The sequence below is a fragment of the Pithys albifrons genome, chromosome 1, assembly GCF_047495875.1.
Source record: "Pithys albifrons albifrons isolate INPA30051 chromosome 1, PitAlb_v1, whole genome shotgun sequence".
NCBI classification, from domain to species: domain Eukaryota; kingdom Metazoa; phylum Chordata; class Aves; order Passeriformes; family Thamnophilidae; genus Pithys; species Pithys albifrons.
Genome location: NC_092458.1, coordinates 100,708,483 through 100,734,394, shown reverse-complemented (window position 1 = coordinate 100,734,394; position 25,912 = coordinate 100,708,483). Strand labels below are relative to the sequence as shown.

The 25,912-nt window shown below is 39.3% G+C and overlaps 1 protein-coding gene across 8 annotated transcripts in view; it reads left to right on the top strand.

Moving 5' to 3' along the window:
* The first annotated feature begins 3,058 nt into the window (after positions 1-3,058).
* BACH1 (BTB domain and CNC homolog 1) overlaps positions 3,059-25,912 on the top strand; it is a 33,139-nt gene continuing 10,285 nt past the window's right edge. The window contains exons 1-6 of one of the 8 annotated variants that reach the window (XM_071562565.1): positions 3,059-3,233; positions 6,040-6,120; positions 10,223-10,287; positions 15,403-15,697; positions 19,263-20,630; positions 22,287-22,493. In XM_071562565.1, coding sequence (XP_071418666.1) covers positions 15,461-15,697; positions 19,263-20,630; positions 22,287-22,493 — 1,812 coding nt within the window. In that variant the 5' untranslated portion in view covers positions 3,059-3,233; positions 6,040-6,120; positions 10,223-10,287; positions 15,403-15,460. The remainder of the gene's footprint in view (positions 3,234-6,039; positions 6,121-10,222; positions 10,288-15,402; positions 15,698-19,262; positions 20,631-22,286; positions 22,494-25,912) is intronic. The other 7 variants (XM_071562581.1, XM_071562556.1, XM_071562588.1 and 4 more) reach the window with 7 other exon arrangements.

The following is a 25,912-nucleotide window of genomic DNA, read 5'->3' as shown; positions in this document are numbered from 1 at the left end:
ACACACATATAGCAAAAGATGGTATGGAAATAAACTCTAAAATAATGCATTTAAAGGCTTCAAAAAAAATTAAAATAAGAGGCAAATTTTCAGTTTGTGCATATTGGCATATCCCTGAGGTTTTAGTCATTTAGATACACATTGCAGTAGCTCCTTGATAGATTAATTTACAGTTAGAAAATGCTATCTAAATATAGATTTAAAAACTGCTTTTTTGTTTGTAAATTCACAGGAGGGAGTGGTTTGGCTTTAATTTACTGGTATGTAAATGGACTAATCTTCTATATGATGCCTACAGAGGTCATATTTGATGTGGACACGTGTACAGCAGGGTCTTCAGCCTCTGCCCTGTGAAGCCAGAAGAGTGGCCTTCAGCACTGATTTTTCTCAATGAATCCCCAACACTTTTGTCCTAGAGGATTCTCATCCCCTAGAAGTGTGGGGGCATGGGGTTCAATCAATGCATAGTCCTCTAGGAGTTGTGTCTATAGCCTAACCCACTTATGCACACTCCCCCTGCAAAAACATGAGACAGCCATCTCCAAAAGGAGTTTTATCACACCTGTCTCAGACACCTACCATAGGAAGTGAACAATTACCTCAAGGAGATGCCTATATAGTTCCATCAATTACATAGGAACCTAGATGAGTAGCTTAGACCAGACAGTTCAATTTCAGATGGATAAAGATAGGTGAGATGAATTGGGATATGTCACAATTTATGTCTGGAGAATTTATTAGTCAAGTTTCTATGGTATGAAACCAGCTTCGGCATATGAAGCATAAGAAGAAGGGACAAGGGCAGAAAAGAACACACCCAATATTAAAGATGGCCTAAATATTCTGTAGTATAGGCTGTGCCCTGTAGTCAAAACAATTAACCTGTAGATTAGAGCACTTTCATCTCTCTGGGCCATTACCCATCCATAAACCAGCCAGAGCTCAGTAAATCAAGCCACAAACTACTGGTAGCTGAGGCTAGTGTATGTAGTGTTCCAGAAGTAGTAAAGAATACTAGCAAGCAGACTGCTACACCCAGGCTTCATAAGGAATTAAGAGCATTTGATAGAATGGGACTTAGAGTCCCATTAATGTCATGAATGTAGCAGAAAAATAAATCTATTTCAAAAAAGGAACATTTTCCTTTGCTTTCTTCTAATCATATTGTTGTGTTGTTATTTGTTACCATGCACACTACCTCTGTGAGCATTTATCATCTAAGTTTTTATAATGTTTTATTGTTAAAGCTTTTATTATGAATCTGCAGGAAGATATACTTCCTTGCTTTTCAGCTTAGCTTTCCAGATCTCATTTTCACTGGTTTTACTTCTCCTTTTAGGAAAAAAATGTACTAAGTTTTTTATTTTTCCTCCTCCGGTTCTGTCTAATTTCAATGTGGAAAGTACTTATGCATTCTTCAGACTGACTGTGAGTAAGAAGCAAGCTATTATGCTGGAATTTCACCCCCTGTCGTGTGGGAAGTAAGCATTGTGCATCAGCTCTATGATCCAGAATAGGAGATGAAGATTGCTTCTTGGTGGGTACAGTCCAAGATTTGGTAGTCAATTTTCCAGCCAAAGTAATAACCCCTTTTGCTTTTATTTACTACTTTTTTGGTTTTATTTTTTTCTTCTCTCTTCTGTTCCACTCTCTTCCTACGAAAATCTTTGACGTAAGACCAAAAAAAACCCCCAAAAACGAACAAACCCCAAATCCCCAAATTTTAGTTCAGTGGTAGATACTTTAAATTTTCTGCTTATGCTTAAACATTGCAAACATCTTGTACTTCTGCAACTCCATTTTAGCATCTAAACAGTTGTCTTAAAGTTGCCCACTTCACATGTGAAGGGGATTGGGAATTCCCAACACGTGTAAGAGCATGACAACTGTAAGTCATACAAATCATAAACAGCAGCTGTAGAAACTTAGAATAACTTAAGTACTGTTAGTACCCAAATCTCAACCCAGAAGTTACTATTTGTATATCATCATCCAATAGCTGTCCTTAAATTTAATTCCCAACAAATTGCTTATGTTACTTTGTAAGGCGACTCGGTTTGCAGTGGTGAATATATTGACCAACTAATAACAGTTAAATGCTGCCTTCTTAATGAGGTGAAAGGCAGTTATCAAACAGACATTGAAGGAAAATCTGTATTACAGAATCACTGTATATGCCAAGTTGAAAGAGACCCACAAGAATCATTGAGTCCAACTCCCGGGCCTGCATAGGACCATTCTCAAGAGTCACACCATGTGCCTGAGAGTATTGTCCAAAGGCTTCTTGAAGTCTGTCAGGGTTGGTGCTGTGACCACTTCCCTTGGGAGCTTGTTCCAGCACCCAACCAGCCTCTGGGTGAAGAACCTCTTTCTAAAATCCAACCTATTCCCTCGGGTCCTGGCACTCTATTCAGCATAGATCAGTGCCTGCCTCTCATCTTCACCTCACAAGGAAATTGTCTCCTCTTCTTCAGGATGAACAGACCAAAAAGCCTCAGCTGGTCCTCGCACAGTATTAGCATCTGCCAAAACCGAAAACCTAGCGTAGAAACAACTGGAGAAAATTACGTGACACTTAAATATGCGCAAGACAGATTGTATCATTCTTATTGCTTTATTTTGTAAGGCATAAAAGCAATCATTCAAGTGCAAACAAAATTGTTAAACTTGGTTAAAATTTTGTAACAATTAAATTCCCATCAGTATTCTTGGCAGCGCACCTTTTGCCATCATTAATATTTTATTCAGGCGTTTGTGAAGAAGGTTGCTTTCACTGGTATTGATGAATAAAAAGGTACACTGAATTTAACACCCCGCCCAAGACAACACCAGGGAAGGAAGGAAGCAGGGACAGAAGCAGCAACAAGGGTGTGGGCGGAGAGGAGGAGCAGGCGACCGATGGCGGTGCGGGAAGCGGGGGGGCACACTACCCGAGACTGATCCTACTAGCGTCAGCCTCCCGCGAGCCAGCGGAGGTGCGCATGCGGAGCACGCAGCGCTGTGAGCTGCTGCGCGTCGGCGGGGAGCGCCGCGCCCAATCAACGGGCGGGGTGTGCGCGCGCAAGGGGGTGGCGGGCGGGTGATGTTGTGAGCAGTCACCTGACCGCTCGCGCCGCGGTCTTCCGTAGCCTGTACCAGCCCCGGCCGAGCCCGAGGGAGCGGCAGGAAGGTGAGGAGGAAGGGGACGCGGCAGTGACGGCGCTGTCCTCTGGCCCACGGCGGCAGGTACCGAGGTAAAGTCGAGCCGGCCCGAACCGTCCGCCCTCGGGAGGGCGCGCATATCCGGTGGACGTTGAGGGGTTGGCGGTGGGGAGTGAAGGCACCACCATTCGGACAGGGGAAGCGGTGAGGAGGGTCGACGCGAGTTCACAGTCATGCGGCTCCTTTCCACTCCCTCTCCCCCTGCCCCGCCCCCCCCCACCCCCGCCTCCTCACCCCCGCCTCCTCACCCCCGCCTCCTCCAACGCACACTGCGAGCAGTCGCGGCCCGGCCAGACTTGTAGGGGCGGAGGGTCGCGCCCGCGGGGGTGCTGGGGCGTTGACAGAGGCGCCTTGTGAGCGCTGGGCACCGGACGGTGTCAGCTTTCCCTCCCAGTGCCATGTTGAAGGTATTACCTCCCTTCGCCCGAGGCCTGTGCCCCAGTTGTTACTCTTCCCCAGTTTCCACGGGTGCCCTTGTGCCCCGGTGACCCAGGCGTGACTCCCACGCCGCGTTTCCTGGTACTGTTCGAAAGGGTCAGCTCAGCCTCACTCTGAATCCGGCAGGAACCCCGCTCTGCCTGGGTGAAACGTGCAGCTAGGGTGTTTGGTATTTATTTCCCTTCTTTGGAGCCGGGGAGGGTTTGTTTTAAACCGTGAACAACGAGATACAGGTCCTGGGTCTCTTGCTCTGTGCGGTGAGATACTTGGCGTATGTTGGGGCACAGTGAAAATGTAGCAATCACAAAAGAATCATAACATGGTTTTCTGTAAAATAATTGTTACTTGCTTTTCTGTCAAATTACGTTTATTCGTTTTAGTATGACAGTATAAAAGTAATTTCAAATTCATATACGACTCAGTCCTCCAAATGCTTGTTGAATTAAAAAAGGAGAGGGAAAATGTTCTAGCAGTAAAGATAACTGTATGTGCAGTGACTTTTGACAGATGCAATTATTTGAGATGCTTGAGGAAGGTGGTTTTTCCATGTGTGGAAAACATCTGGCTGTAGTAATGGAATAATTGCAGTCCAAAAACACTGTAAATTCAGCACTCTGAATGCTCTTCTAGTTATAGAGTCAGTCGTTCGATTTCAAGTATTACACCTCAGTGCAAAAAAAAAAGGTATATTCTTGTCAATATGATGAGTCTGAATTAAAGCATCTAAGGTAAACCATGAAATATGATTTATGAGTTCAACTTTCAAGGTAACTTAGATGGCATAATTACTCTTGGATGCTGTAATGCATGGGTGTATCTTAGCAAGTGAGGAGGCCAAAAATAGGCAGGTTTGCAGAGAGAAACAATATCCACTTTGTTTACTTTTTAGACTTCTTTCGAGGTGACTACTGAATACCTTAGGATTTTGAATTCCTTAGAACTTCTAGAGTACATTTCCCAATTTATTTTAGAAAAGAGTCTACTCTTATCATCTGGGCGCATCTTGTGAAGTGAATAAAAGCATAGTAAGTGGGATGTTTGGAAAGTTTGCTTTGTTTGCACACTTCTGATTCTCACTAAAATGCTAATGTGGAAGTTTAACTTCCATCAGCTGTAACTTTGAGTGGTTTATATACAAGATCTTAGTGTGTTAAATGTTTATTTGCTTTTAATAGGTTCTAAAATGCTTATGCAAAGGATATTTTGAACAGTAGTAAATTCATGTTAAGATAAGAATGGTCTACTATTAAAACCCATACCCTTTACCTGATTCTTTGAATCAGGTCGCACTCTTGTTAGGTGTAGTGTAGACATGTCTTTGCACGTGATTTGTATGAGTCCCAAATAACTCTGCCTTATGGTTTAGGAAAACATAGCTGAACAAGTCTCCTTGTCATGTCATCCCCACCTTCCAAGTCTTCATAATTGAAGTGTTTATATGAATTCTTCAGAAATTTCCTTTTAGTCATAGTCCTGTCTTTCTCCCTGAACTGGGCATGCTGGTGTAGGGGAAAAAAGAGTGTTAGATCAGTCAAAAGATTCATATTTGTGTCTGAGTGATGGCATTTTAATTTTCCTGTAGAATTCACTCATTGGAAGTTTCATGGGGAAGGCTTTGGGGAGTAGAAAACCTTTGTGGTATTTATAAGTCCTGTTCATATGCAGTCCTTAGTTAAACCATAAGGTAGCATGTTAGTTGATGCAAATGTGGGTGGGAGCAAAACCTTGAGCGAGCCAAAATTGACTGCTGAAACAATCATTAAGTTCTGTTAATTCAACCTAGTATGACCACGGTGGCAGTAATGCATGAGGACCCACCTGCTGCTTTCCCTGCCACCTGTACCTCTAGTTCAGAGATAAGCAGTTTGGGAAAAAGCAATATAAAGACTTATTTTGCTTTGACAAATCATAGCCAATATCACAAAAGTCACTCTGTCTCCAACATTATGCAGTGTTTTTCAGTTAAGGCTGGAAGGCAGTTTTGGTCTTGTTAAGTAATACAAAGGGAAAATGTAATATTTTGTATAAATGTGAGTTAGCAGGTTAGAATAAGGCTCAACTGACCAATCAGCTACTGAAGCTTTAAAAAGGGGGAAGTGTGCTATGAAGGATAAATTGACGTTAGAAGCACTGTCAAGATACATATAAATTGAGTTTAATCATTAAACATACATTGGGAGAGTAGAAGAGTTGTAGCCTAGGGTATCAGTAACTCACTATGTGAGGCTGTGTCTTCAAGAATATTCAATTAATTTTCAGAATCATGTTGAGATACTTTGTGAATGACTTCATTTGAACTGTCAACATAGTGTTTGTAGGTGTTTGGATTCCAATCCATTGACAAATACTTGGATAAGTAAATATATGCCATTTGCTTTCCCTGTTTATGCTTCTTTTAAGGTCACTGAACCACAGAATCCTAGAGTAATTTGGGTTGGAAGGGACCTTCAAGATCACCTAGTTTCAACTCCCCTGCCATGGGTAAGGATGCCTTCCACTAGACCAGGCTGCTCAGAGCCCCATCCAACCTGGCCTTGAACACTTGCAGGGATGGGGCAGCCACAGCTTCTCTGGGCAACCTGTTTCTGTGCCTGACCACCCTCACAGGGAAGAATTTCTTCCTAATAGCTAACCCTGCCTTTTGTCAGTGGGAAGCCATTCCTCTTGTTCCTGTCACTCTATGCCCTTGTCTCAAGTCCTTCCCCAGCTCTCTTGGAGCCCCTTTAGACACTGGAAGGGACACTAAGATCACTCTGGGATCTTCCCTTCTCTAGGCTGAAAATCACCAGCTCACTCAACCTGTCTCTATAGCAGAGTGGCTTCAACTCTGACTGTCTTCATGGCCTCCTCTGGACTTGCTCCAGAAGATCCCCATCCTTCAGATGTTGGAGCTCCCAGAGCTGGGACATCACTATTTAAATGTGGTACCATTCCAGAAATTCTTATTTACAGCTCAACTAGTCTGTTGACACTGTCTGACAGATAGGAAATGGTCTACAGTTTTGTGATGGGAAAACTGAAATACAGCTTTATGTGATTTGGCAGGGACCTTTACTCACCTTACTATTTGAAGTCTGGTCTTGGCATGGCATCTTTTTTTTTTCCTTTATTGTTATATAAATACTGTCCGTTCTGATGAACCTGTGCTGTTCTGTTTTCATAGAAACGTTTCTGAAGTTCTTTCTGATTTATGTCTAGAGTATCTGCAGGGTTTTTTTCAGTTTCACATACTGGGAAGGGCAGTTGTGGAAACAAATCAGAGTTAAACAGATAATACCAGAAAGGAGATTCTAAATATAATTTCCAAACAGTATTTTCTTTGATTTACTAATACAGCTGTTTCTCAGTTTTCACAGGTTCTTTCTTGTGTCCTTCTAAGTTAGGGTAAAATACCTTAGAACCGCAGATTGTTAATTTAGTATTCATCATAAATATTTTGACATACATACTTGTAAATAGATTATGACAGTTATTAAATCAAAATAAATCATGTGGATTGTTTAACTGTGGTAAAGAGTAGAATATGTAGCTCTAAATGCAAAGGTGTTTGTCTTTAAAGTAAAGGCAGAAGTTGACAGTATTTTAGTTGTGCATGCTTTTCTTATCCTAAGTGAATAGTTTATTATCTAACCTAGTTCTTACTTAAGAAATAATTAAACCAGTTTTTACTCGTATTTTTTGGGTGTTGTGTTTGTGGTTATTTTTGTTGTTGTTAGGTGCTTTGGGGTATTTTTTAAAGGTCTTTAGAAAGCTGGTGCATTGTTGTTACCTTTCCAGAGTAACTCTTCAAATACAAAGGACTGTAAGTGATGGAATTGTGCTATAAAGGACTCTCTGAAATCTGTTCAGGCCTCTTCACTTTCTAGCAGTGATACAAACCAAATCCTACACCATGATTTTGATCCCTGACAAAAAATTAAGCAATTATTGTTGTCTAACATAATGGTAGACTGCAAAGCAGTAGTTGCTTTGTGTTGTTTTTTTTTCTTTGATATGGACTTTGTGTCATCCTCTGAGGGAAACTTTTCAGACTTCTGTGAAAAATTCTGTGGTTACATGGTATCAATCTATTTTTTCTTTTAAAATTACAGCTTCTGGAGTCTTGCAACTGCTAGTATTCTTAGGATCTATCTCCCCCACACTCTCTCCTATGTCCCAAGTTCTCATATAGCTTGCAAATACCTTTTTTAAAAACTGTATATTCAGGCTTAAAACCTGGAAAACAAATTAAGACTCTTGGAGCAGGACTTGCCAGACTTCCTGTGATTCTTTTTTTATACTAGCTTTTGACTTGATAAGATTCCAAATGTTTTGGTAAGAATTATGTTAGAAAAATACAACCTGGTAAATTTTAAAAAGCTCATTTATGTAATTAGGCTGTGAACAATATCATCTAGGTGTTAGGCTGGATGATAAATAAAGAATACAATTTAGAGGTGTGAATGTGCTGATATCTAAAGATTAAATGTACTTTTTTCTAAAGGAGAAAGTATTGTTCTCTAGGCAGCAAAGCTTAGTTTTTGCTTTTTTTATCACTTTTTTCTGTTACAGTCTTTCTGAACCAAAGATGAAGAAGCAATAAGCATGAACTCTAACACGCTTGTCCATTCTTTGTCAGCATAATGTAAATCAGCAGCTATTAACTGCTGTAGGTATTTATCTATAACATAACTTTATTTCCATAAAAGAAGAGATAGCTGAGGTCAAGGACAGAGAGATGAAACTTTAGAAAAAAAGCCTTTGCAGTGTATTTTGAATACACTGTCTGTTACCTAAACTGTCTTGTTTTAGCAGTAGTTAATGAGTTGTCCCTTTGGACTTCACATCTGTGGAGGACAGAAAATCCTTGTAGGCTAAAGTAAATGAATGTCAACCATAAGAGAATTTACGGACATACTAGACCTGCTAGAACTTACTCAATAGATCAGTGTAAGAGTCAGGAAAACATCAGAAGTGTTTTCTCCAAGTGGTATTTTTGGGGGTCTGCAATTGTCTTTTTTCCAGCTATACAGGTATTTATTGTTTTCCAAGAATACAGATGCATTATAAGCAGAGTAATAACTGAACAGATCTTTATTGTTTGCTACGTGATAAATTAATCTTGGTAGTTCTATCTTGATGGTGACCACGACTAAATTGATATCTGAATGTCCAAGTTCAACCAGCTCAGCATGACAGCCAAGGTGCATCCTGCCTGGGTTCTGCAGCTACTAAGGGGAGCTTTGTTCTGTGCTGTCTTTTATTTCAGAACTTTAGTTGTGTATGAGTGACAGTTACTCTGATTGCTACAGAGGATTGATATCCAGTGTGGTATTGGTGGATGCTTGTTCACTTAATAAAGACTAAGTATCAGGGGTTTGTTTACGTTTTTAGTAATTTGGGTAACTTTTGACTGGATCTCATACAGGAAGTTCATGGTAGGTGAAGATTAGGAAAAACAGAATGTGTGTAGACTGAGTTGGTTTGTGTAGTAGGGCTGTGTAATTGATATCTGAGCCTAGGAATAAAAGTTAACTCTTCTTCATAGGAATATATGAAATGGATTTGTCAATGGAAAATAAGTAAGAGGCTGTTACAGCTTTTTAAAACAAAACACTGACCTCACAGGATGTAACTCATGTAGCTCATGTGGTTTTGTTTGGCTCTTGCTAGTACCATGGCTCTCTTAGTGGAGCTTAAGACAGAAGGACCACGGGTCAATTTTTTTTTCCTGATTTATAGCCCCACTTCGTTGTGTTAACTGTTGATGGTAGACTCCTGTGTTTTATTTGACAGTGAGTCATTGAAAGGCAATTGTTAGGTCTGGGTGCTAGACTTGATTGCATTCAGGTGCCTTTGGAGGAGTCTTTTCGTCAAGGTTCAGCTGGTGCTGAAGAAATTGGTAGTCCTGGTCACAGAGTCGCAGTGAGGTCGCACTGGTTGGCGGAACCAGCTCTGCACAGCTCACAGGAGTGGCTGGTCCTCAGCTGTCTAGAAGGAGAGGGAGAGTATCAAATAATTTCTGTGTCAATACCTTCTCCATTCTACGCCACTCTTCAGTCTACTCTTTCTAAAATTTGAAAAACTTGTAGTTCGGAGGGAAAAAAAGGATTTGGAAGACAAACTTTGATGTGCAGGGAGCAAATGTAGGGATGGATGCTGCCTCTGGATTTCAGGTTTCCATTGTATCTTGGTGACCATTAGATCCTGGATTTTCTTTTCCTTGAATTTAGCACCAAGAGTTAAAACTGTTAGTTATAATCAGCTATGTTTTTCCTGAAAGTGTAAGCCTTCAAAGTAGTAAAAACATCACCATTATTGATTTCCATGAATTTCTGTGTTCTGATCTACTACTTTTCAGGATACTTGAAACATTCTAACTCAGAATGGTCAGAAAGCATTTTAGTAACCATGTACACAAATCACAGATATCAGAACATAAATAGAAGCAAAAGGGACAGCAATTTGCACTCTCAAATCTGTATCTCAGTTTTAAGGGCTACTTTAATATTCCTTGGCTGTTTGCCTTGCAGTCTCCGAGCCCATGGAGTTCATTTCTTTGATTCATTCATTCTTTTTAATTGTGAATTTTCTTCTAATGCAGATCATTCCAGTGTCAGCTGACCCCATGTTCAAAACACTCTCCTCGGATGTAAATCATACCCCATGGTATGCTGAAATCTCACCCTTTTGTTTTTGTTGTGTGTGAGTATAAACTAAAGGATACTAAATGTACGTCTGTTTGCTGTCTTACTGTAAGTATTCTGTGGTAAAGGTCCTGGCAGCTGTTACAGGCAGGCAGGAACACTCCAGCTGTTACTTTTAATGTCTTTGTTCAGAAAGAATGATGCAAGTATACAATAAACCAACTATAAGCATACAGAATTGTTGTTACCTGACTCATTTTCCACGTTAGCAGAATGCTGAGTTGTAAACTGTGGCATTTTGGGAGATTACCTAACACTGATGCAAAATACAAGATATTCTGTTTAAATCTTCATTCAAAATCTAAAGAAGTTCTTTATTCAATGCAGTGAATGAATAGTATGCTTTACTTATTTAGATTGATTAATTTTCATGGTCTTGTATGCTCATATTGAACACTCTATGTCAGTATACATATGTCGTGTGTTTTGCTGTTCTTTGCATAGTGAAGAAGATTACTCCTCAGTATTAAATACTTGAGAAGGTCAAATTCTGACTTTCAGGAGTGGTATAGTAGGAAGACTGATTGTAAAAAGCATGTATTGATTTTATTATTATGACTTTACTATATAATATAAAAAATACTATTTATAAAATACATTATTTCTATACTTACATGTATTATTCAAAAGTATATAGGATTTTTTTTGAAACACATTGCAAAACTTTCCAAACTGTGTAATTGTCTGAATTTTCAGAGACAACCCGTTGAACCAGTTTCTTGAGTTTTCACTCAAAGGTTTAGCCAAACTAGACAAAAATTGAATTAGCTTAGCTCCTTTCTCCACAGCTTCAGCCATAGCTGTGCTCTCCATATTTTTGATGGTAACGGCTGTAACAAATATCTTAAAAAATACTCTTACAATTTTGGAGGAGCTTCTTTAGCATCTTTTGCATTCAGTCACATGGTTGTTCACACGCACTTAGTGAACAGTGATTTAGATACATGATTATCTACTGAATTTTGGAATACTTTTACAAGTTATCTGTGCCTGCTTTTAGTTTTTGTTAAATGTTATTTTTAAAATAAAAATAGTATGTTATAGTTTGAGCTGGCAAAATGCCAAATGCCTGGTACCCAGTCAAAAAGTCCACTCCCAGAGCAGGAGAGTGAGGGAAAACAGCAGAATCGAGGCTTTAAACATGGTGAGGTTTTTATATTTGTACAGAGGAGAGCTTAACACAGAATATGAAATAGCACATAGTGACAGGAAACAACAACAGGCTCACCGAGGTTGCCCCAGCTAACACGCGAAATTCCAAACCAACCAAACCTCCTCCCAGCAAGAGGAAAAGAGGAATTAACAGGAATATGCTCACGTCCCTGAGTAAACAACCGCGCGGACCTGCAGCAGGGCCTAATCTGAGGAGTTAGGGAGCGGGAAGCCTCCTGGTCAGAAGCATGGACCCAAAGAGAGAGAAACTCCTCCCCCCTTGCTTGTTATACTCCCCGACACTTCCCGATGATGTCAGATGATATGAAATACCTCTTTGGCTGCTTAAGTCAGATGATACCTGTCCCCTCTAATCTGTGTCACATCCTTTGAGGCCTGCTAAAAACTGAGGCCTAAATGGGGACCTATGCTGACTAAAGCCAAAACTACCACAGTATGATAGGAGTTTTAGGCTGATTTATAAGGAAATATTTAGTTATTGTTGTTTATAATGTCAGTTTTCCTTCTTAATAATTTGTTGCTGCTTACATATGAATTGTCTGAGAGTGGAAAAAAACCCTGATAGATTATATTTTTAGAAAATTAAATTACATACAGTGGACAAAAAGCCCAGAAGGGTATGTTGTTATAGAACAGTTGCAGCATGAGCTTGTAAGTTATATAAAACTTCTTTAAAAAGCATCATTGATTTGTTTTCTGTACTTCATCCCTTTCCCTGTCTTTTGTCCATCCATCCGTAAATAAAACTAATTTTTAAGAATTCTGAATGTTGTAGAAGAACAGTTAGGGTAGAAGAGAAATTAAAACAGTTTGCAGAAGAGATGTACTTTTTCTCTTTGGTATAACAATAAGTATTCTTGTTGTGGATATGTATATAAAAAATCTATAGGCAAGTTATTTTGTACTCACACAGCTGTGGAAAATCTAGTTGGCTGTCATGACAGCTACTATCATAAATGTAGTACTATGCCTTTATTACACAACTGGAAACCAGAATTCCAACATTTGACTTCTGTTATTACTTCTTTTAAGTGTTACAGCTTTTTACAGTAGTTACATTTTCCCTTTCCTGTTTGATGCTTTTGGGGTTTATAAGAATTTTCACTTTTCCAGTTCTTTTCCATATGATTTCTTTTTATCTTGTATGACACTAATTAGATTTTCCAAAGAAGACAGAGAAATTTTGTGTTTAAATGTAGTATAGGGGTGTGGGCTTCAGGGGCCTTTTTTAAAGGTTCTTTTAAAATTTGAAATGCTCATTAAATGCTGCATTTTATATTAGGAATACCTAAACAACCCTTTCATCCTGTTTAAATATGGCAGCGATGTAATGTGGCTGATGAAATCTTCACATTAGGAAGTACAACATTCTGTTAGAGGAAAGTGTTAAATTTATTTATGCTCAAACTAAATACTTAATTCACTTTTCAAGAAACAGAAGGGACTGTTTCAGTGTTGAAAGCTCCTTTTTTTTTCTTTTTTATTTTTTTGTCTGTTGCAATGTTGGAAGCTCTGTATCAGTGCTTCAAATACTCCACAAGCTGTTTTTACAACACAGTGTGTGCCTTGTAGAGAGAAGTGAAAAGGAGAGTTGACTGTTCTCTGTGTACTTTTATCTGTATCTATATATATAGAAACAAACTAGTCTTCCTTTTAGCCTTCTATGCTAGGGAAATGTAATGAACTGAATTGGATATTGGAACTGATTATTTTAAAAAGCAAACCCCAAAAGCAGCATATATGATACATGTGTTGTCCATCTGAGGGTTCTTTCTTAAAAGAAGAAAGAAAAAAATAACATTTAAAGGCTTGTAACCTCCCTCTTGAGTTTTGGGTAGGTGTTCACCCACGCTATATCCTCATCTGTAATACTTCCCTGTGTTCCCCACCTCCTTGGATTTAATTTCCAGCTTTTCCATTTTGTCTTGTTCCTTTTTGGTGATTTATTTTTCTTTTTTACCTACATGTAAGAAATAGAGTTACACTTTGTTAAACTGTGTGTGCTGTAATACTTGAGGAGTATGTTAAGTTAAGGCTATAGAGCAAACAAATTAGGAATATATAATTTATATTGCACTGCTTACTTCTCTTAAGCTCTTACAAGAATAGAATTTCATGAATAGCAGTTTCATGGGGAATTATTTACATTTAAACTGATTGGAAACTAAATATTTCCTAAGTTAACAGATCTCTCTAGTCTTGTTGTTAGGTATATTTGAACTGTTTACTTCCAAACACTAGCCCTTTAGGGTTAACAATGTATGGTATAGAGCACTTTTCCCTACCACTTCTTAGTGAGAAAATCTCAGATTTGTGTAAGTTTTGGGGTTTTATTTTCACAATACATTTTTATGTTTTGTTGGTGGAGTATACAGTGTTCCATATGCAGATGTGAAGGGCAGGTAATGCTGATGGTATGCACTTCACCGTGATGTAGACTGGTACTGTGCTACTGTTACTATTGGAAATGGATCTTTTTCTTCCCTCTTTGTGTTTAAAAGTTCACTAAAAATGGCTGAGTGCCGTGAAAATAGCTGGAGTAGTGAGTACCCAGGAGCATAGTGTGGTTGCTCTTTTCCACAGTGTATTCAAATATGCCCGTATACTCTGGCCTTCCTGTGTTGTGAAAGTTTCCCATGTTTGAAACCTGAGGATTTGCATTGGTTACAGTTTTATTGTTGTTGGGAGCCGGAAATGGTTACAATCTCTGAGTAACAGAATGTCAGCTGAAGTGAGTTAGGGTGATTGTGCTCAGTAACAGCAACTCTGGGGTAGCTAGTAAAGTGTAATCTACATGCTTGGTTTGTAAAACTTTGTTTTGTTTTGTAAAACTTTTCATAGTAATACCATATTTTCCTGGCAAGGTAGTTTTGAATCTGACTGTGGTTTCTTAATCAAGTTCTAGATGTGAGGCACTTCTTAGTAGTCTTTTTTTCCTTCCTTTTAACTGGAAGAAGGGCTCAATTGAAAGAGAAATACACTGTAAAGACCAGACTTGGAAATGCTGTTAAAACTTTGCACTCTCCTACAGAGCTGCCTCCTCCCTAGGTCTTTTTTTTTGCAAGCATAAGAAGTTGAGGAATAGCTTCAGGACACTTACATATGAGTTTATTTCAAAGTTTTAAATGTTGTATAACTTTTACTGTTGTTTTTTACCCAATGAATACTGTTGTTTGAGAACTTTGCTCTGTCACAAAAGAGATGGGATTCCATTGGCGTGTGATCTGAATCATAGTGATCCATTAGAAAAATCAAACTTGTAACAAGCATGACAAATAAAAAAGAGCACAAGTGGGGAAAAGAAGGCAGCATTAGGGAATTAAGGCAGGTGGAAAATTTAAATTTGAAAACAAAATGCCAGCCTACCAGAGAGAAAATTTTTACCAATACCTGGTTGGTTTAGCAGGCAAAATACTTGTAAAAGAAGACAAAACACAAATATTTTAATCTGTACAAGGTGAATCAGTAAACAGAAGTAGCTCAGTAAACTCATAGTATTTCAGGAAGTTTTAGTTTAATACATCTGTTTTATTTCTCTTTACATTTTCATAGTGTTGAAATTAGAATATACCAATTACTAGAAGTGAAAGATAGTTTCTACGTGTTATAATAAGTCTGACTCTGAATCACATGCCTTGGAAAGAACTGTTCTTTATTGCTGACATCCCTTTTTTTGGTCTATGAGGCTACAAAAACAATGTTTAGATGTTCATATTAAAGTTTAGGTACTTGAAATGGTCACAAGCATGTATTTATATACTAACATGTATGAAATACTGAGTGCTAATCTGAAGAAGAATTAGACCAGGCAATCCACGTTTAACAGCTTGCTTATGTTTTAGTATCAATAGGTTCCTGTTGGATATGACTTTCATGTGTACAATTTGGTTTTTTGTTCCTCCAGATTTGAAGCACAGAAGTATGCTTTCCCCTGAGCCTTTCGCTACCACTCGTGTTACAGAATGTCTCTAAGAGAAAACAACAGTGTGGGGTTTGTGTATGAATCTTCAGTACACAGTACCAATGTACTCCTCAGTCTTGATGATCAAAGAAAGCAAGATATTCTTTGTGATGTTACAATTTTAGTGGAAGATCAACGATTTCGGGCTCACAAAGCTGTGCTTGCAGCTTGCAGCAGTTACTTCCTTTCCAGAATTGTGGGCCAGGTGAATGCTGATCTTATCACTTTACCAGAAGAGGTGAGTGTAACTTCGTTCTCCATTTTACCTGCCAGTGCTTCTAATTTGTTTTGTTTTCTCTTTTACAGTAGGCTGGTATTTAACTGACAAGTTAAGGTAAGGGGTTAAGTACCGAAGGGAAGGAATTTCTAAGTTGTAAAGCTGACGTTGGTTGAGGTAAAGGCTAGACAGGTGAGTGTTTGTCACAGACTGCAGATAAGTGAATGCTACTGTGGGAAATGTACAGGGAAGATCTTTTCAATCAAGTGTGTATTAGTTTTAAAATTACACACCTCTTTCAAAGGATGTAAATTTGTCAAAAAACAGTCCTTAAATGGTAAAGAGATATTGTAGAACTGTTCTATATAAGGAGTGAGTATTTTTCAAGTAATAAATAAAGCTTAAGATGTTAATACCTTTGAATCAGTTTCATTAAGATTTGGTTTTGTGTGTTTGAGTAATACAGTTGTGCATGTATTTCTGGCTGCTTACTGTTGTTAATAATTTTCTTCAGCTCAGTTTTCGTTCCTTTTTACACACTGATCATTAGCACCTTGATTTTTTTTTAAAATTCCTGCTGGGTGTTATTACTGTTCAAACTGAGAAAATGTATTGCAATTACTTGTTATGCCTCTAAAATATGTATTCTTGGACTTAACTTAAAGGCATTCAATGGGAATGAGGCAGGACCTGACATCCTTTGGAAAGAACATTTATAGTTTTGTATCTCAAGCATCCAAGACATTTAATGACTGTAGTTGGTATTTAGTTGAGTTATAGGAGGCATGAGATAAGTGACTGGATTTTAATGTGAAGTGCTGTGCTTGTAGATAAAAAGTGAAGAATGTCCCAAGTGTTCCAATTGTGCTGCATGGGAGTGATAATCAGAGAAGCTGGTTATTAAATGGATTTCTGGGAGAAAGTTTATGGTGATTAGCTTTGTCAGTGGGCAATAACACACAAACTGGAATCATTAAAGTTGGAAGAAAGGTACTCATCAGTGAATATTTATAGTGACATAGACTTCATGTACAAGAGTGAGTTGAGTGTTAATGCAGAGCCCATACTTCAGTAAAGTAACATACTGAGATAAGCACAGGGACTCTGTGTTGCCAGATTCTGTCTGTTTTTACAGAAAACTGGAAGGGATCAAGTATACTCTTTAAAGAGTTTCACTGGTCTTTGCTATTCTCTGTTGAGCAATGAATCTGTTACAAAATTGTTACAGCATAGTACTACTGTGTCACTCTTACTCACTCAACCTTCTTCTGTGTCTGTGTTAATTTCTTCTTATGCTTTTTGTTCTGGTAGCTTAAGATGTTGATAGCCTGAATGTGTCTCAGGTTAAAAGATTGGAGCTGGTATGAAAGGGAAATAAGATGCTGGGGGATACAAAGCCATGATTTGGCATAAAAGAGGGGAATTAGTGGCATGAAAAATTTCTGAAGAGGGAGTTTTGCTTTGGGATGATAGAAAAAATAGCATATTGGAAGAACAAGAAATGTACATTAAATTGGGGGAAAGAATAAGAAATGTATGCCAAAGTTGGAGAGTGGAAAAATAATCTCTGGTGCAAAGCAACAGTGTTCCAGTGAACTCATTAAATAAAATGAGTTAAAAGGGACCACAGTTTGTATAGAAAATGGAGAAAAGTAATCCTGGTATTTACTATAGTATAGACTTAAGAGGACTCCTTATGTATTTAGTATTACTGATGTAAGAACTAAATCTGCTGAAGCAACCAGCAAAAATTTTAACAGTGAATCTGATCTTTTAATATTTGGTCTGATCACTTACTTGGTAAAAGCATTTTAAGACTTAGCAACTTGAACTTCTGGGAACTGCTAAATATTTTGAAACAAGTCTGTTTGTGAAGCTGCATATTTGAGATAAACACTAATCCAGAATATTTGAAGTTTAAAAACAAAGACACCAGCCAACAATCAGATACAAAAATATTCTTTGAATTCAAGTTCTTCATATATACTATATTGCAAAAACTAACTACTGCAGGCTCTGTATTGTTTTTTCTGTCAGTGTTTTTACTCTGCATTAGACTTTTATTCCAAATACAAATTAAATAAATGGCTAGTGCAGGAACAGGTTTTCTAGGTCAGTCAGACAAAGTCTTTCTAGGGTTCTGTCTTGTTTGAGCATAGCCAGCTAGGAATATGTAAAAGAGGGTGAAAGGAGTAAAGTGTTCACTCCCTCTTGATCCTTCCAGTTTTTAGTAGTATTTCTACCTAAGCAGAAAGAATTTACGGTTTTGAAATACCACTGTATTTTTTTCAGTTTCATTTATGAATGCTACTTGTTCATAAACGCACTTTAGTAGTTTGTTAATTACACTGAGTTTGAAAACTTCTTGTCAGCTTATGGATAAACTGTCTTTTACACTCTACATCCCCATGTTATTAAGGATGAATTAATGTGGTAACACATCTGTTATTGTGTTGTAATCATTCGTCTCTCCAGACTACTCTCCACAGCATATTTCAAACACTATTTTAAGAATTCTTTAGGTAGTTCAGAAGAGTTTGCAGATAGTTTTGATGAACTATGAACTGTGCAGATTTCTTCAACTTCCTGTCATGTGTCGTATTCTTTAAAAAAAACCCCAGCAAACAACCACTTAAAAAAACAAAGTAAACAAACCCTCAACTGCTTCCTAAATTAAATTTCATGTAAAGTTAATTATTTTGTTGGCAGAAGAATTCAGTATAATTTGTGCAATGATACAGCACTTTATTGAGCATAAAATGCTGTTCATTTCAGTAAAGGAAGGGAGCAGAATGTGGGCTTGAGTTTGAGTATTAATAGGGGACATACTGCTTTATCTGTCATTTTCAGAGAAAGGTTAAAGGAAGTGTCATGTAAAATCTGTTTACAGCTTTCTGCTTGAGTCCTTAGTATTTTTTTCATGTGTAGAACATCTTGTTCAGGTTGTAATGATACAGTTTTTTGTTTATCTGAAATTTCCCTCCTAGGCAACTGTTGTGAAGACAGAAATGTTAAATTAAAATTACCTACTTCAAAAGGACTTTAAACTGAGAATTTGGTGTACAATTTTTGGGTGCAATTCTTTTAATTGTGTGGAAGGAAGAAAGGAGTTGGCTGTAGTAATAAATAATCATATGTGGTCAAACTCCATTTTTTCTAAACTTTTTTATATCACTGAGTGATTAACAGTAATTGGTCTTCAAAAGGTAAAATTAAATACTAGCACATAATCTTATTCTAGAGTAATTCAAATGCAACTTGGCTTTGAAAGACTTATTTGTGAAGTTGGAATTCAATTACTGGTTTTCAGTGTACAGCAGTATTGTTCACTTGTTAGTACTGCATTGCCAGAATATGTTTTTAAGAGATTGATAACAGTGAAGAAGAGAAATATCACAAGATGTGCAAAATGAAATTGTATCAGAATTGTTTTAGAATGAGTTTTACCAGGTTTTTTCTGTAGAACAAATCTACTCCTTCAGTCTTGTAGTCTGTCCTGCCGGCAGTACAGACAAATTTAAGGTATGTGTATTTCTCTACTTAAACCCTTATTGACCATACTAATATTTTCCTTTCTTTTTAATAGGTAACACTTAAAGGATTTAGTCCTTTGCTTCAGTTTGCATATACAACTAAACTTATTTTAAATAAAGACAATGTGTCTGAAGTTTGCAAATGTGCAGAATTTTTGGGTGTACACAACATTGAAGAGTCTTGTTTTCAGTTTCTCAAATACAAATTTTTGGACTATAAATTGGATCAGCAGAAATGTCCTAGGAAAAAGTGTTATACACAGCGTTGTCAGAAATCAAGCCCTAAAACTGGCAATGCAGATGGTGAAGACATAGAAAGAAATAATGAAGCAGAAGCACTTTTAGAAAAGCAATATAGTGAAATTTCTGACACAAAACTCTGTAAAGATGAAGAAAATGCTAAATCATTGCCTGCTCTCCAAGATAATGCCAATCAAAACTGTGATCCTGTGCATTTCGAAAGGAGTAGGGTTTCCGGCTTATCTTTGCAATGCCCAAAGTATAGGAAATTCCAGAAGGCTTTTGGAAATGACAAAGTTCATACTTCAGAGTCCAATTCCAGTATTAAAGATGTTCAAGTGCCACCATTTGCCATCTTTCTTGATAAGGAAATACCAGATGGTGATGGCGTACAAAAAGCTCAGGAGTGTGTGCCTATGCAGCTGGTCTCAAACTATGAAGAGACTCAGGTAAAAATGGAAGAAGGGGAAGAACGCATACAGAAAGAGGAGGAGGCAAAGAGAGATTCATGTCCTGTGGAGAAAATGGATATTACTGCTTTTCCCCAAAACTCTGCTCCACCCCATAGACTCAATTCTGTGTCTGTTTTACATACTTGTGAGCAATACGGTAACTTCAGTAGTATGCAAAACCACACAGTCTTAGCTGAAAAAGCTGTATCAGGTACCGGAGCTGGGAATGACAAAATTGAAAGTCAAGGTGATGCATCTTCAAAGGTCAGTTTGTGTACTAGAGAAGCCACTAACATCACATCAGCTGGTGATCGAAGCAGTGTAGAGAGAGAGGTAGCAGAACATCTAGCAAAAGGGTTCTGGAGTGATATTTACAGCACAGAAGTCTGTCAAATACATTTACCACCTACAGTTTCTAAACAGTCCTTGGAGCCAGTATATTCAGGGAAAAAATCAGAATGTCCATGGCTGGGTATCAGGATCAGTGAAAGTCCTGAACCTTGCTCTCAACGAACTTTTACAACACTGAATTCTGTCAACTGCCCCTTTATAAGCAACCTTAATACTGAAGGATGTTCCAACAGCTCTGGAGTAAGCAGTGGAGATTATGTTCAGGGACAACAACAAGAACAGTGTCCCTATAATTATGTGATAAGTTTGGGAGTGGATTCAGAGACTGATACTGAGGGAGACAGTGAATCCTGTTCAGCAAGAGAACAAGAATGTGAGGTAAGAACATCCTGGTCTTTTGCTTCCCTGTCTTTTAAGGTCCCCTATTCAGAAATATTTTGTGTCTTCTGTGTTTTGTTTGTTTTCGGTCTTTTTCCTGTGGCTGCTTGTTTTGGAAGTCTGGGAATTAAAACTTTATCCTTCTAAGGTTTATATTAAAGGTCACCATTAATTCATGGAGACTTACAAAGTATTTTTAGTAGGATATTGAAGTGTTAGGTGCTTATGTATTGGATTTTTTTAAGATATTTTTCTCAAGCAACTGTATCAGAAAAGGTTGTGAATCCTAAATCAAGGCATGAAGGTTTCTGCTGCAGTTAAGCTTAAGAAAACTAAACTTCTTGGAACCTTTGTTTTGTAGAAACTTGAGTTTTCTTGGTTGTATTCTGAGTTATGGGGAGAAGGTACGAGAGAAGTGATACTATGAAAGGAAAATTAAGTTTTCAAGCTAGCTTCAATAGCTGTGTATTTAAGACTGTTTAATAACATTGCCTTCACTGAAACTAAGGTTATCTTTTTTTCTCCAACTACAGTAATTATTTGGCACATCCTTTCTTTGTAGTTGCTTTGGTAGTGATTTAGGCAGATGCCATGTGTAATCCCAGATGATTTTGTGATGTACCTAGAACAATTTCTGTCTCAGTTTTTAGAACTGTAGAATTTCAGTGTAACTCTGTGTATGGTGGATCATTTAATGTTATGAAAATTATGTTGTTCTTAAAGCACTAGGTGTTTTTTTCTTTTCAAGATGGAGTGCCTTACTGAGGCTGAATGTAAGTCGAAACTGCCATCAATATAAAAAGTTGACATTCCAAACAGAAGACCAGAATTTATTACATACATTACTTATCTTTAAGTGATAGAGAAGTACATGGTATCATTCCTGAGGACAATGCTCTCTTTTTTTTTCTCCCCCCCCGTTTATCACCAGAGGTAGTCAAATGGAGAAAAGTTCTCTGTTTGCTTTTTAAATTACATTCAGATCTTTGACCACAGCAAGGTGACATACTCAAATGTAAGGATTAACATCAAGTGTCCCTAGTTCGATACTCATAAAATGTGGTGAATATTTGGTAAAGGTAAATGTATCTGTGATCTCAAATGCTTTTATAGCTCAGGTATACAACAGCAGCAAGAGCCTGGTTCTCTCTTCTTTAGCATTAAGAATTACAAGACAAATATTATGACTTCTTTATATTAAGGAAATGTCTGTTTCAGATGAACTTTTCCTGCAGAAAAAAAAAGAGATATAGGTATAAAAATGTACACAGGATGCAGTCTTAATAGCAGCTTTGGGGAAACTTTAGGCTGTGTTAGTGAGTCTTGACAGCTGTTCTGTGCCTGACTTATCTTAGAGTGTATCAGTTATTTGCTGCATACAGGAATAGATTTCATCTTACTCTAAATACGCTTTTGAGGGTCTGGTGTAAATGTGCAAAGTACTCTGTTTCACCTGTGTTTGAACAAGTAGAGTTGAAACTCCTAGGTTTTATCCACATCATTCAATGGCTGCATTAGTTTTCTCTTGTCTCAGAGATGTAGGAAGAAAGATGGCTTGTGTGGTGAAGAATGCTTAAAATGAAAACTAAACTTGGCGTATCAGTATTTTTGTGTATCAGTTTCACCTTTGATTTACAACTGTATCTTACATTCTAGGTAAAACTTCCATTTAATGCACAAAGGATTATCTCACTTTCCAGAAATGACTTCCAGTCATTTCTGAAAATGCATAAATTAACTCCTGAACAATTGGACTGTATTCATGATATCCGAAGACGAAGTAAAAATAGAATTGCAGCCCAGCGATGTCGCAAGAGAAAACTTGACTGCATACAAAATCTTGAATCTGAAATTGAAAAACTGGTATGTATAAATATTCATTGCTCTTATCTTGAGTTTTTCTCTAAATATCTTAGAATCATAGACTCAGTTGGGTTGGAAAAGACCTCCGAGATCATTAAGTCCAACTTTTGGTCCAACTCCATCCCCTTTACCATATCATGGCACTCAGTGCCATGTCCAATCTCAGTTTAAAAGCTCAGGGATGGTGAATCCACCACCGCTCTAGGCAGACCCTTCCAATGCATGATTACTCTCTCTGGAAAGAATTTTTTTTGATCTCCAACTTAAATTTCCCCTGGCAGAGCTTAAGCCTGTGCCCCCTTGTCCTATTGCTGAGTGCCTGGGAGAAGAGACCAACCCCCACCTGGCTAGAACTTCCCTTCAGGTAGTTCTAGACAGTGATGAGGTCACCTTTAAGCCTCCTCTTCTCCAGGCTAAACAACCCCAGCTCCCTCAGCCTCTCCCCATAGGACTTATGCTCCAGTTCCTTCACCAGCCTTGTTGCTCTTCTCTGGACCTGCTGCAGCACCTCAATATCCTTTCTGAACTGAGGGGCCCAGAAGTGAACACAATACTCAAGGTGTGGCCTCACCAACACAGAATACAGGAGAAGGATCGCTTCCCTGGTCCTGCTGGTCACACTATTTTTGATACAGGCCAGGATCCCATTGGCCTTGGCCACCTGGGCACACTGTTGGTTCATGTTGAGCTTCCTGTCAATTAGTACTCCAAGGTCCCTTTCTGCCTGGCTGCTCCCCAGCCACTCTGTGCCCAGCCTGTAGCGCTGCAGGGGATTGTTGTGGCCAAAGTGCAGGACCTGGCACTTGGCCTTATTGAACTTCATCCCATTGGAATCAGCCCATCTCTCAAGTCTATCCAGATCCCTCTGCAAGCCCTCCTGCCTTCTAGCAGGTCAACACTTCCTCCCAACTTGGTATCATCAGCACATTTGCTGATGATGGACCCAATCCCCTCATCTAAATCATCAATAAAGATGTTAAACAGGACTGGGCCCAACAAAGACCCCTGGGGAACACCACTAGTGACTGGCCGCCAGCTGGATGCAGCTCCGTTCACCAGCATTCTCTGGGCCCAGCCCTCCAGCCAGCTCCTAATCCAGGAGAGGGTACACTTGTCCAAGCCATGGGCACCAGCTTTTCCAGGAGTATATTATGGGAGACAGTGTCAAAGGCCTTGCTGAAGTGCAGATAGACCACATCCACAGCCTTCCCCTCATCCCCCAGGTGGGTCACCTGATCATAAAAAGAGATCAGGTTGGTCAGACAGGGCCTGCCCCTCCTAAACCTATGCTGGCTGGGTCTAATCCCTTGTCCATCCTGAAGGTGCTGTGTGGTTGCACTCAGGATGATCTGCTCCATAACCCTGCCAGGCACTGAGGTCAGGCTGACAGGCCTGTAGTTGCCAGGGTAAGCCTTGCAGGCCTTTTTGTCGATTGAGGTGACATTGGCCAACTTCCAATCGCCTCAGACCTCCCCAGAGAGCCAGAACTGTTGGAAGATGATGGAGAGCGGTTTGGCAAGTTCTTCTGCCAGCTCCCTCATCACCCTAGGATGGATCCCATCTAGTCCCATAGACTTGTGAGGATCCAGCTTGGCTCAGTAAGTCACTAACTATATCCTCCTGGAATACAGGAGGGCTATTCAGCTTCCTCTCTCTGTTCACGAGCTCCAGAGGCCAGTTGTCTTGAGGGCCACCTGTCTTACTGGTAAAAACTGAGGCAAAGTAGGTGTTAAGTACCTCAGCCTTCTCCTCATCTTTGTTAACTATATTTCCCTCCAAGTCCAACAGAGAATGGAGGTTTTCCTTGCCCCTCCTTTTGTTATTAATGTATTTTATAGAAGGACTTTTTGTTATCTCCAACAGAATTAGCCAAATTAACTTGAATTTGCACTTTTCTTTCCCTGATTTTTTTTCCCGCATGATCTAGCTATCTTCGTAAATTCCTCATAAGTAGCCAGTCCTTTTTCCACAGTCTGTAAACTTTCTTTTTATCCCTGATTTCTTGCAGAATCTCCCTATTTAACCAAGCCAGCCATCTTCCCCTCCGGCTGGCCTTTCGTCACACTGGTATAGCCTGTTGCTGTGCACTCAAAATTTCCTGCTTAAAACATGTCCATCCCTCCTGGAACCCCTTGTTTGTAAGGGTTGTTTCCCAGGGTATGTTCTGAATTAGTCTTTTGAATAGGCCAAAATCTGCCCTCTGGAAGTCCAGTGCAGAGGTTTTAATGATGGCTCTCCTTGCATCTCTGAGTATGGAAAATTCTATTATTTCATGGTCGCTATGCCTCAGGTGGCCTCCAACCACTACATCACCCACCAGCCCCTCTCTGTTTGGAAACAGTAGGTCTAGGGGGGCCTTATCCCTGGTAGGCTCATTTACCAGTTGATGAAGGAAATTATCCTCTATACACTCCAGGAACCTCCTTGACTGCCTCTTCTCTGCAGTATGAAGCTCCCAGCAGATACCTGGCAGGTTAAAGTCACCCACAAGAACAAGGGCTGGAGACTGTGAGACATGTGCCAGCTGCTTGTAGAATAATTCATCTCCTTCATCATCCTGGTTGGGTGGTCTGTAACAGACTCCCACAAGGATGTCAGCCTTGTTGGCCTTCCCCCTGATTCTGGTCCACAGGCACTCAACCTTGTCAATGCTGACCTCAAGTTCAACAGAGTCAAGAGACTTTCTAACATATAAAGCCACCCCTCCACCTCTCCTTCCCTGCCTGTCCTTTCTGAAGACCTTGTAGCCCCCCATAGCAGCACTCCAGTTGTGTGAGTCATCCCACCATGTTTCTGTGACGGCAACTCTGTCATAGTTTTCCTGTTGCACTATGGCTTCCAGCTCCTCTTGTTTGTTTCCCATACCGTGTGCATTGGTGTACATGCACTTCAGCTGGGCCACTGATTTTATTCTCAACTCGGGCTCTGCACCCTTAGGCTTATCTCTGGAGAGCCCAGTTGCTGTCCCTTCTCCTTTCAAACCTAGTTTAAAACCCTCCTAACCAACCCTGTCAACTTATGGGCTACAGTTCTTTTGCCCTTCCTAGATAAATGAAGCCCATCTGGTTTGAGGAGACTAGGCAACATGGAGTTTGCCCAATGATCAAGAAACCCAAAATTTTGACAATAGCACCATCCCCTAAGCCACCTATTGGTAAGCTGGGCTTTCCTAAACCTCTCCTCATTCATCCCGGCTAGCACAGGAACTGAGGCAATTACTACCTGTGCTCCTGTCCCATGAAGTGATCGGGTCAGTGCCTTAAAATCTTTATTAATTACCCTGGCACTCCTTTTATTGATGTCATCACTTCCAGCCTGGACAACCAGTAGCAGGTAATAGTCTGAGGGTTGAATACGCTGAGGAAGTCTTTTAGTAATATCCCTCACCCTGGCCCCGGGAAGGCAGCAAACATCCCTGT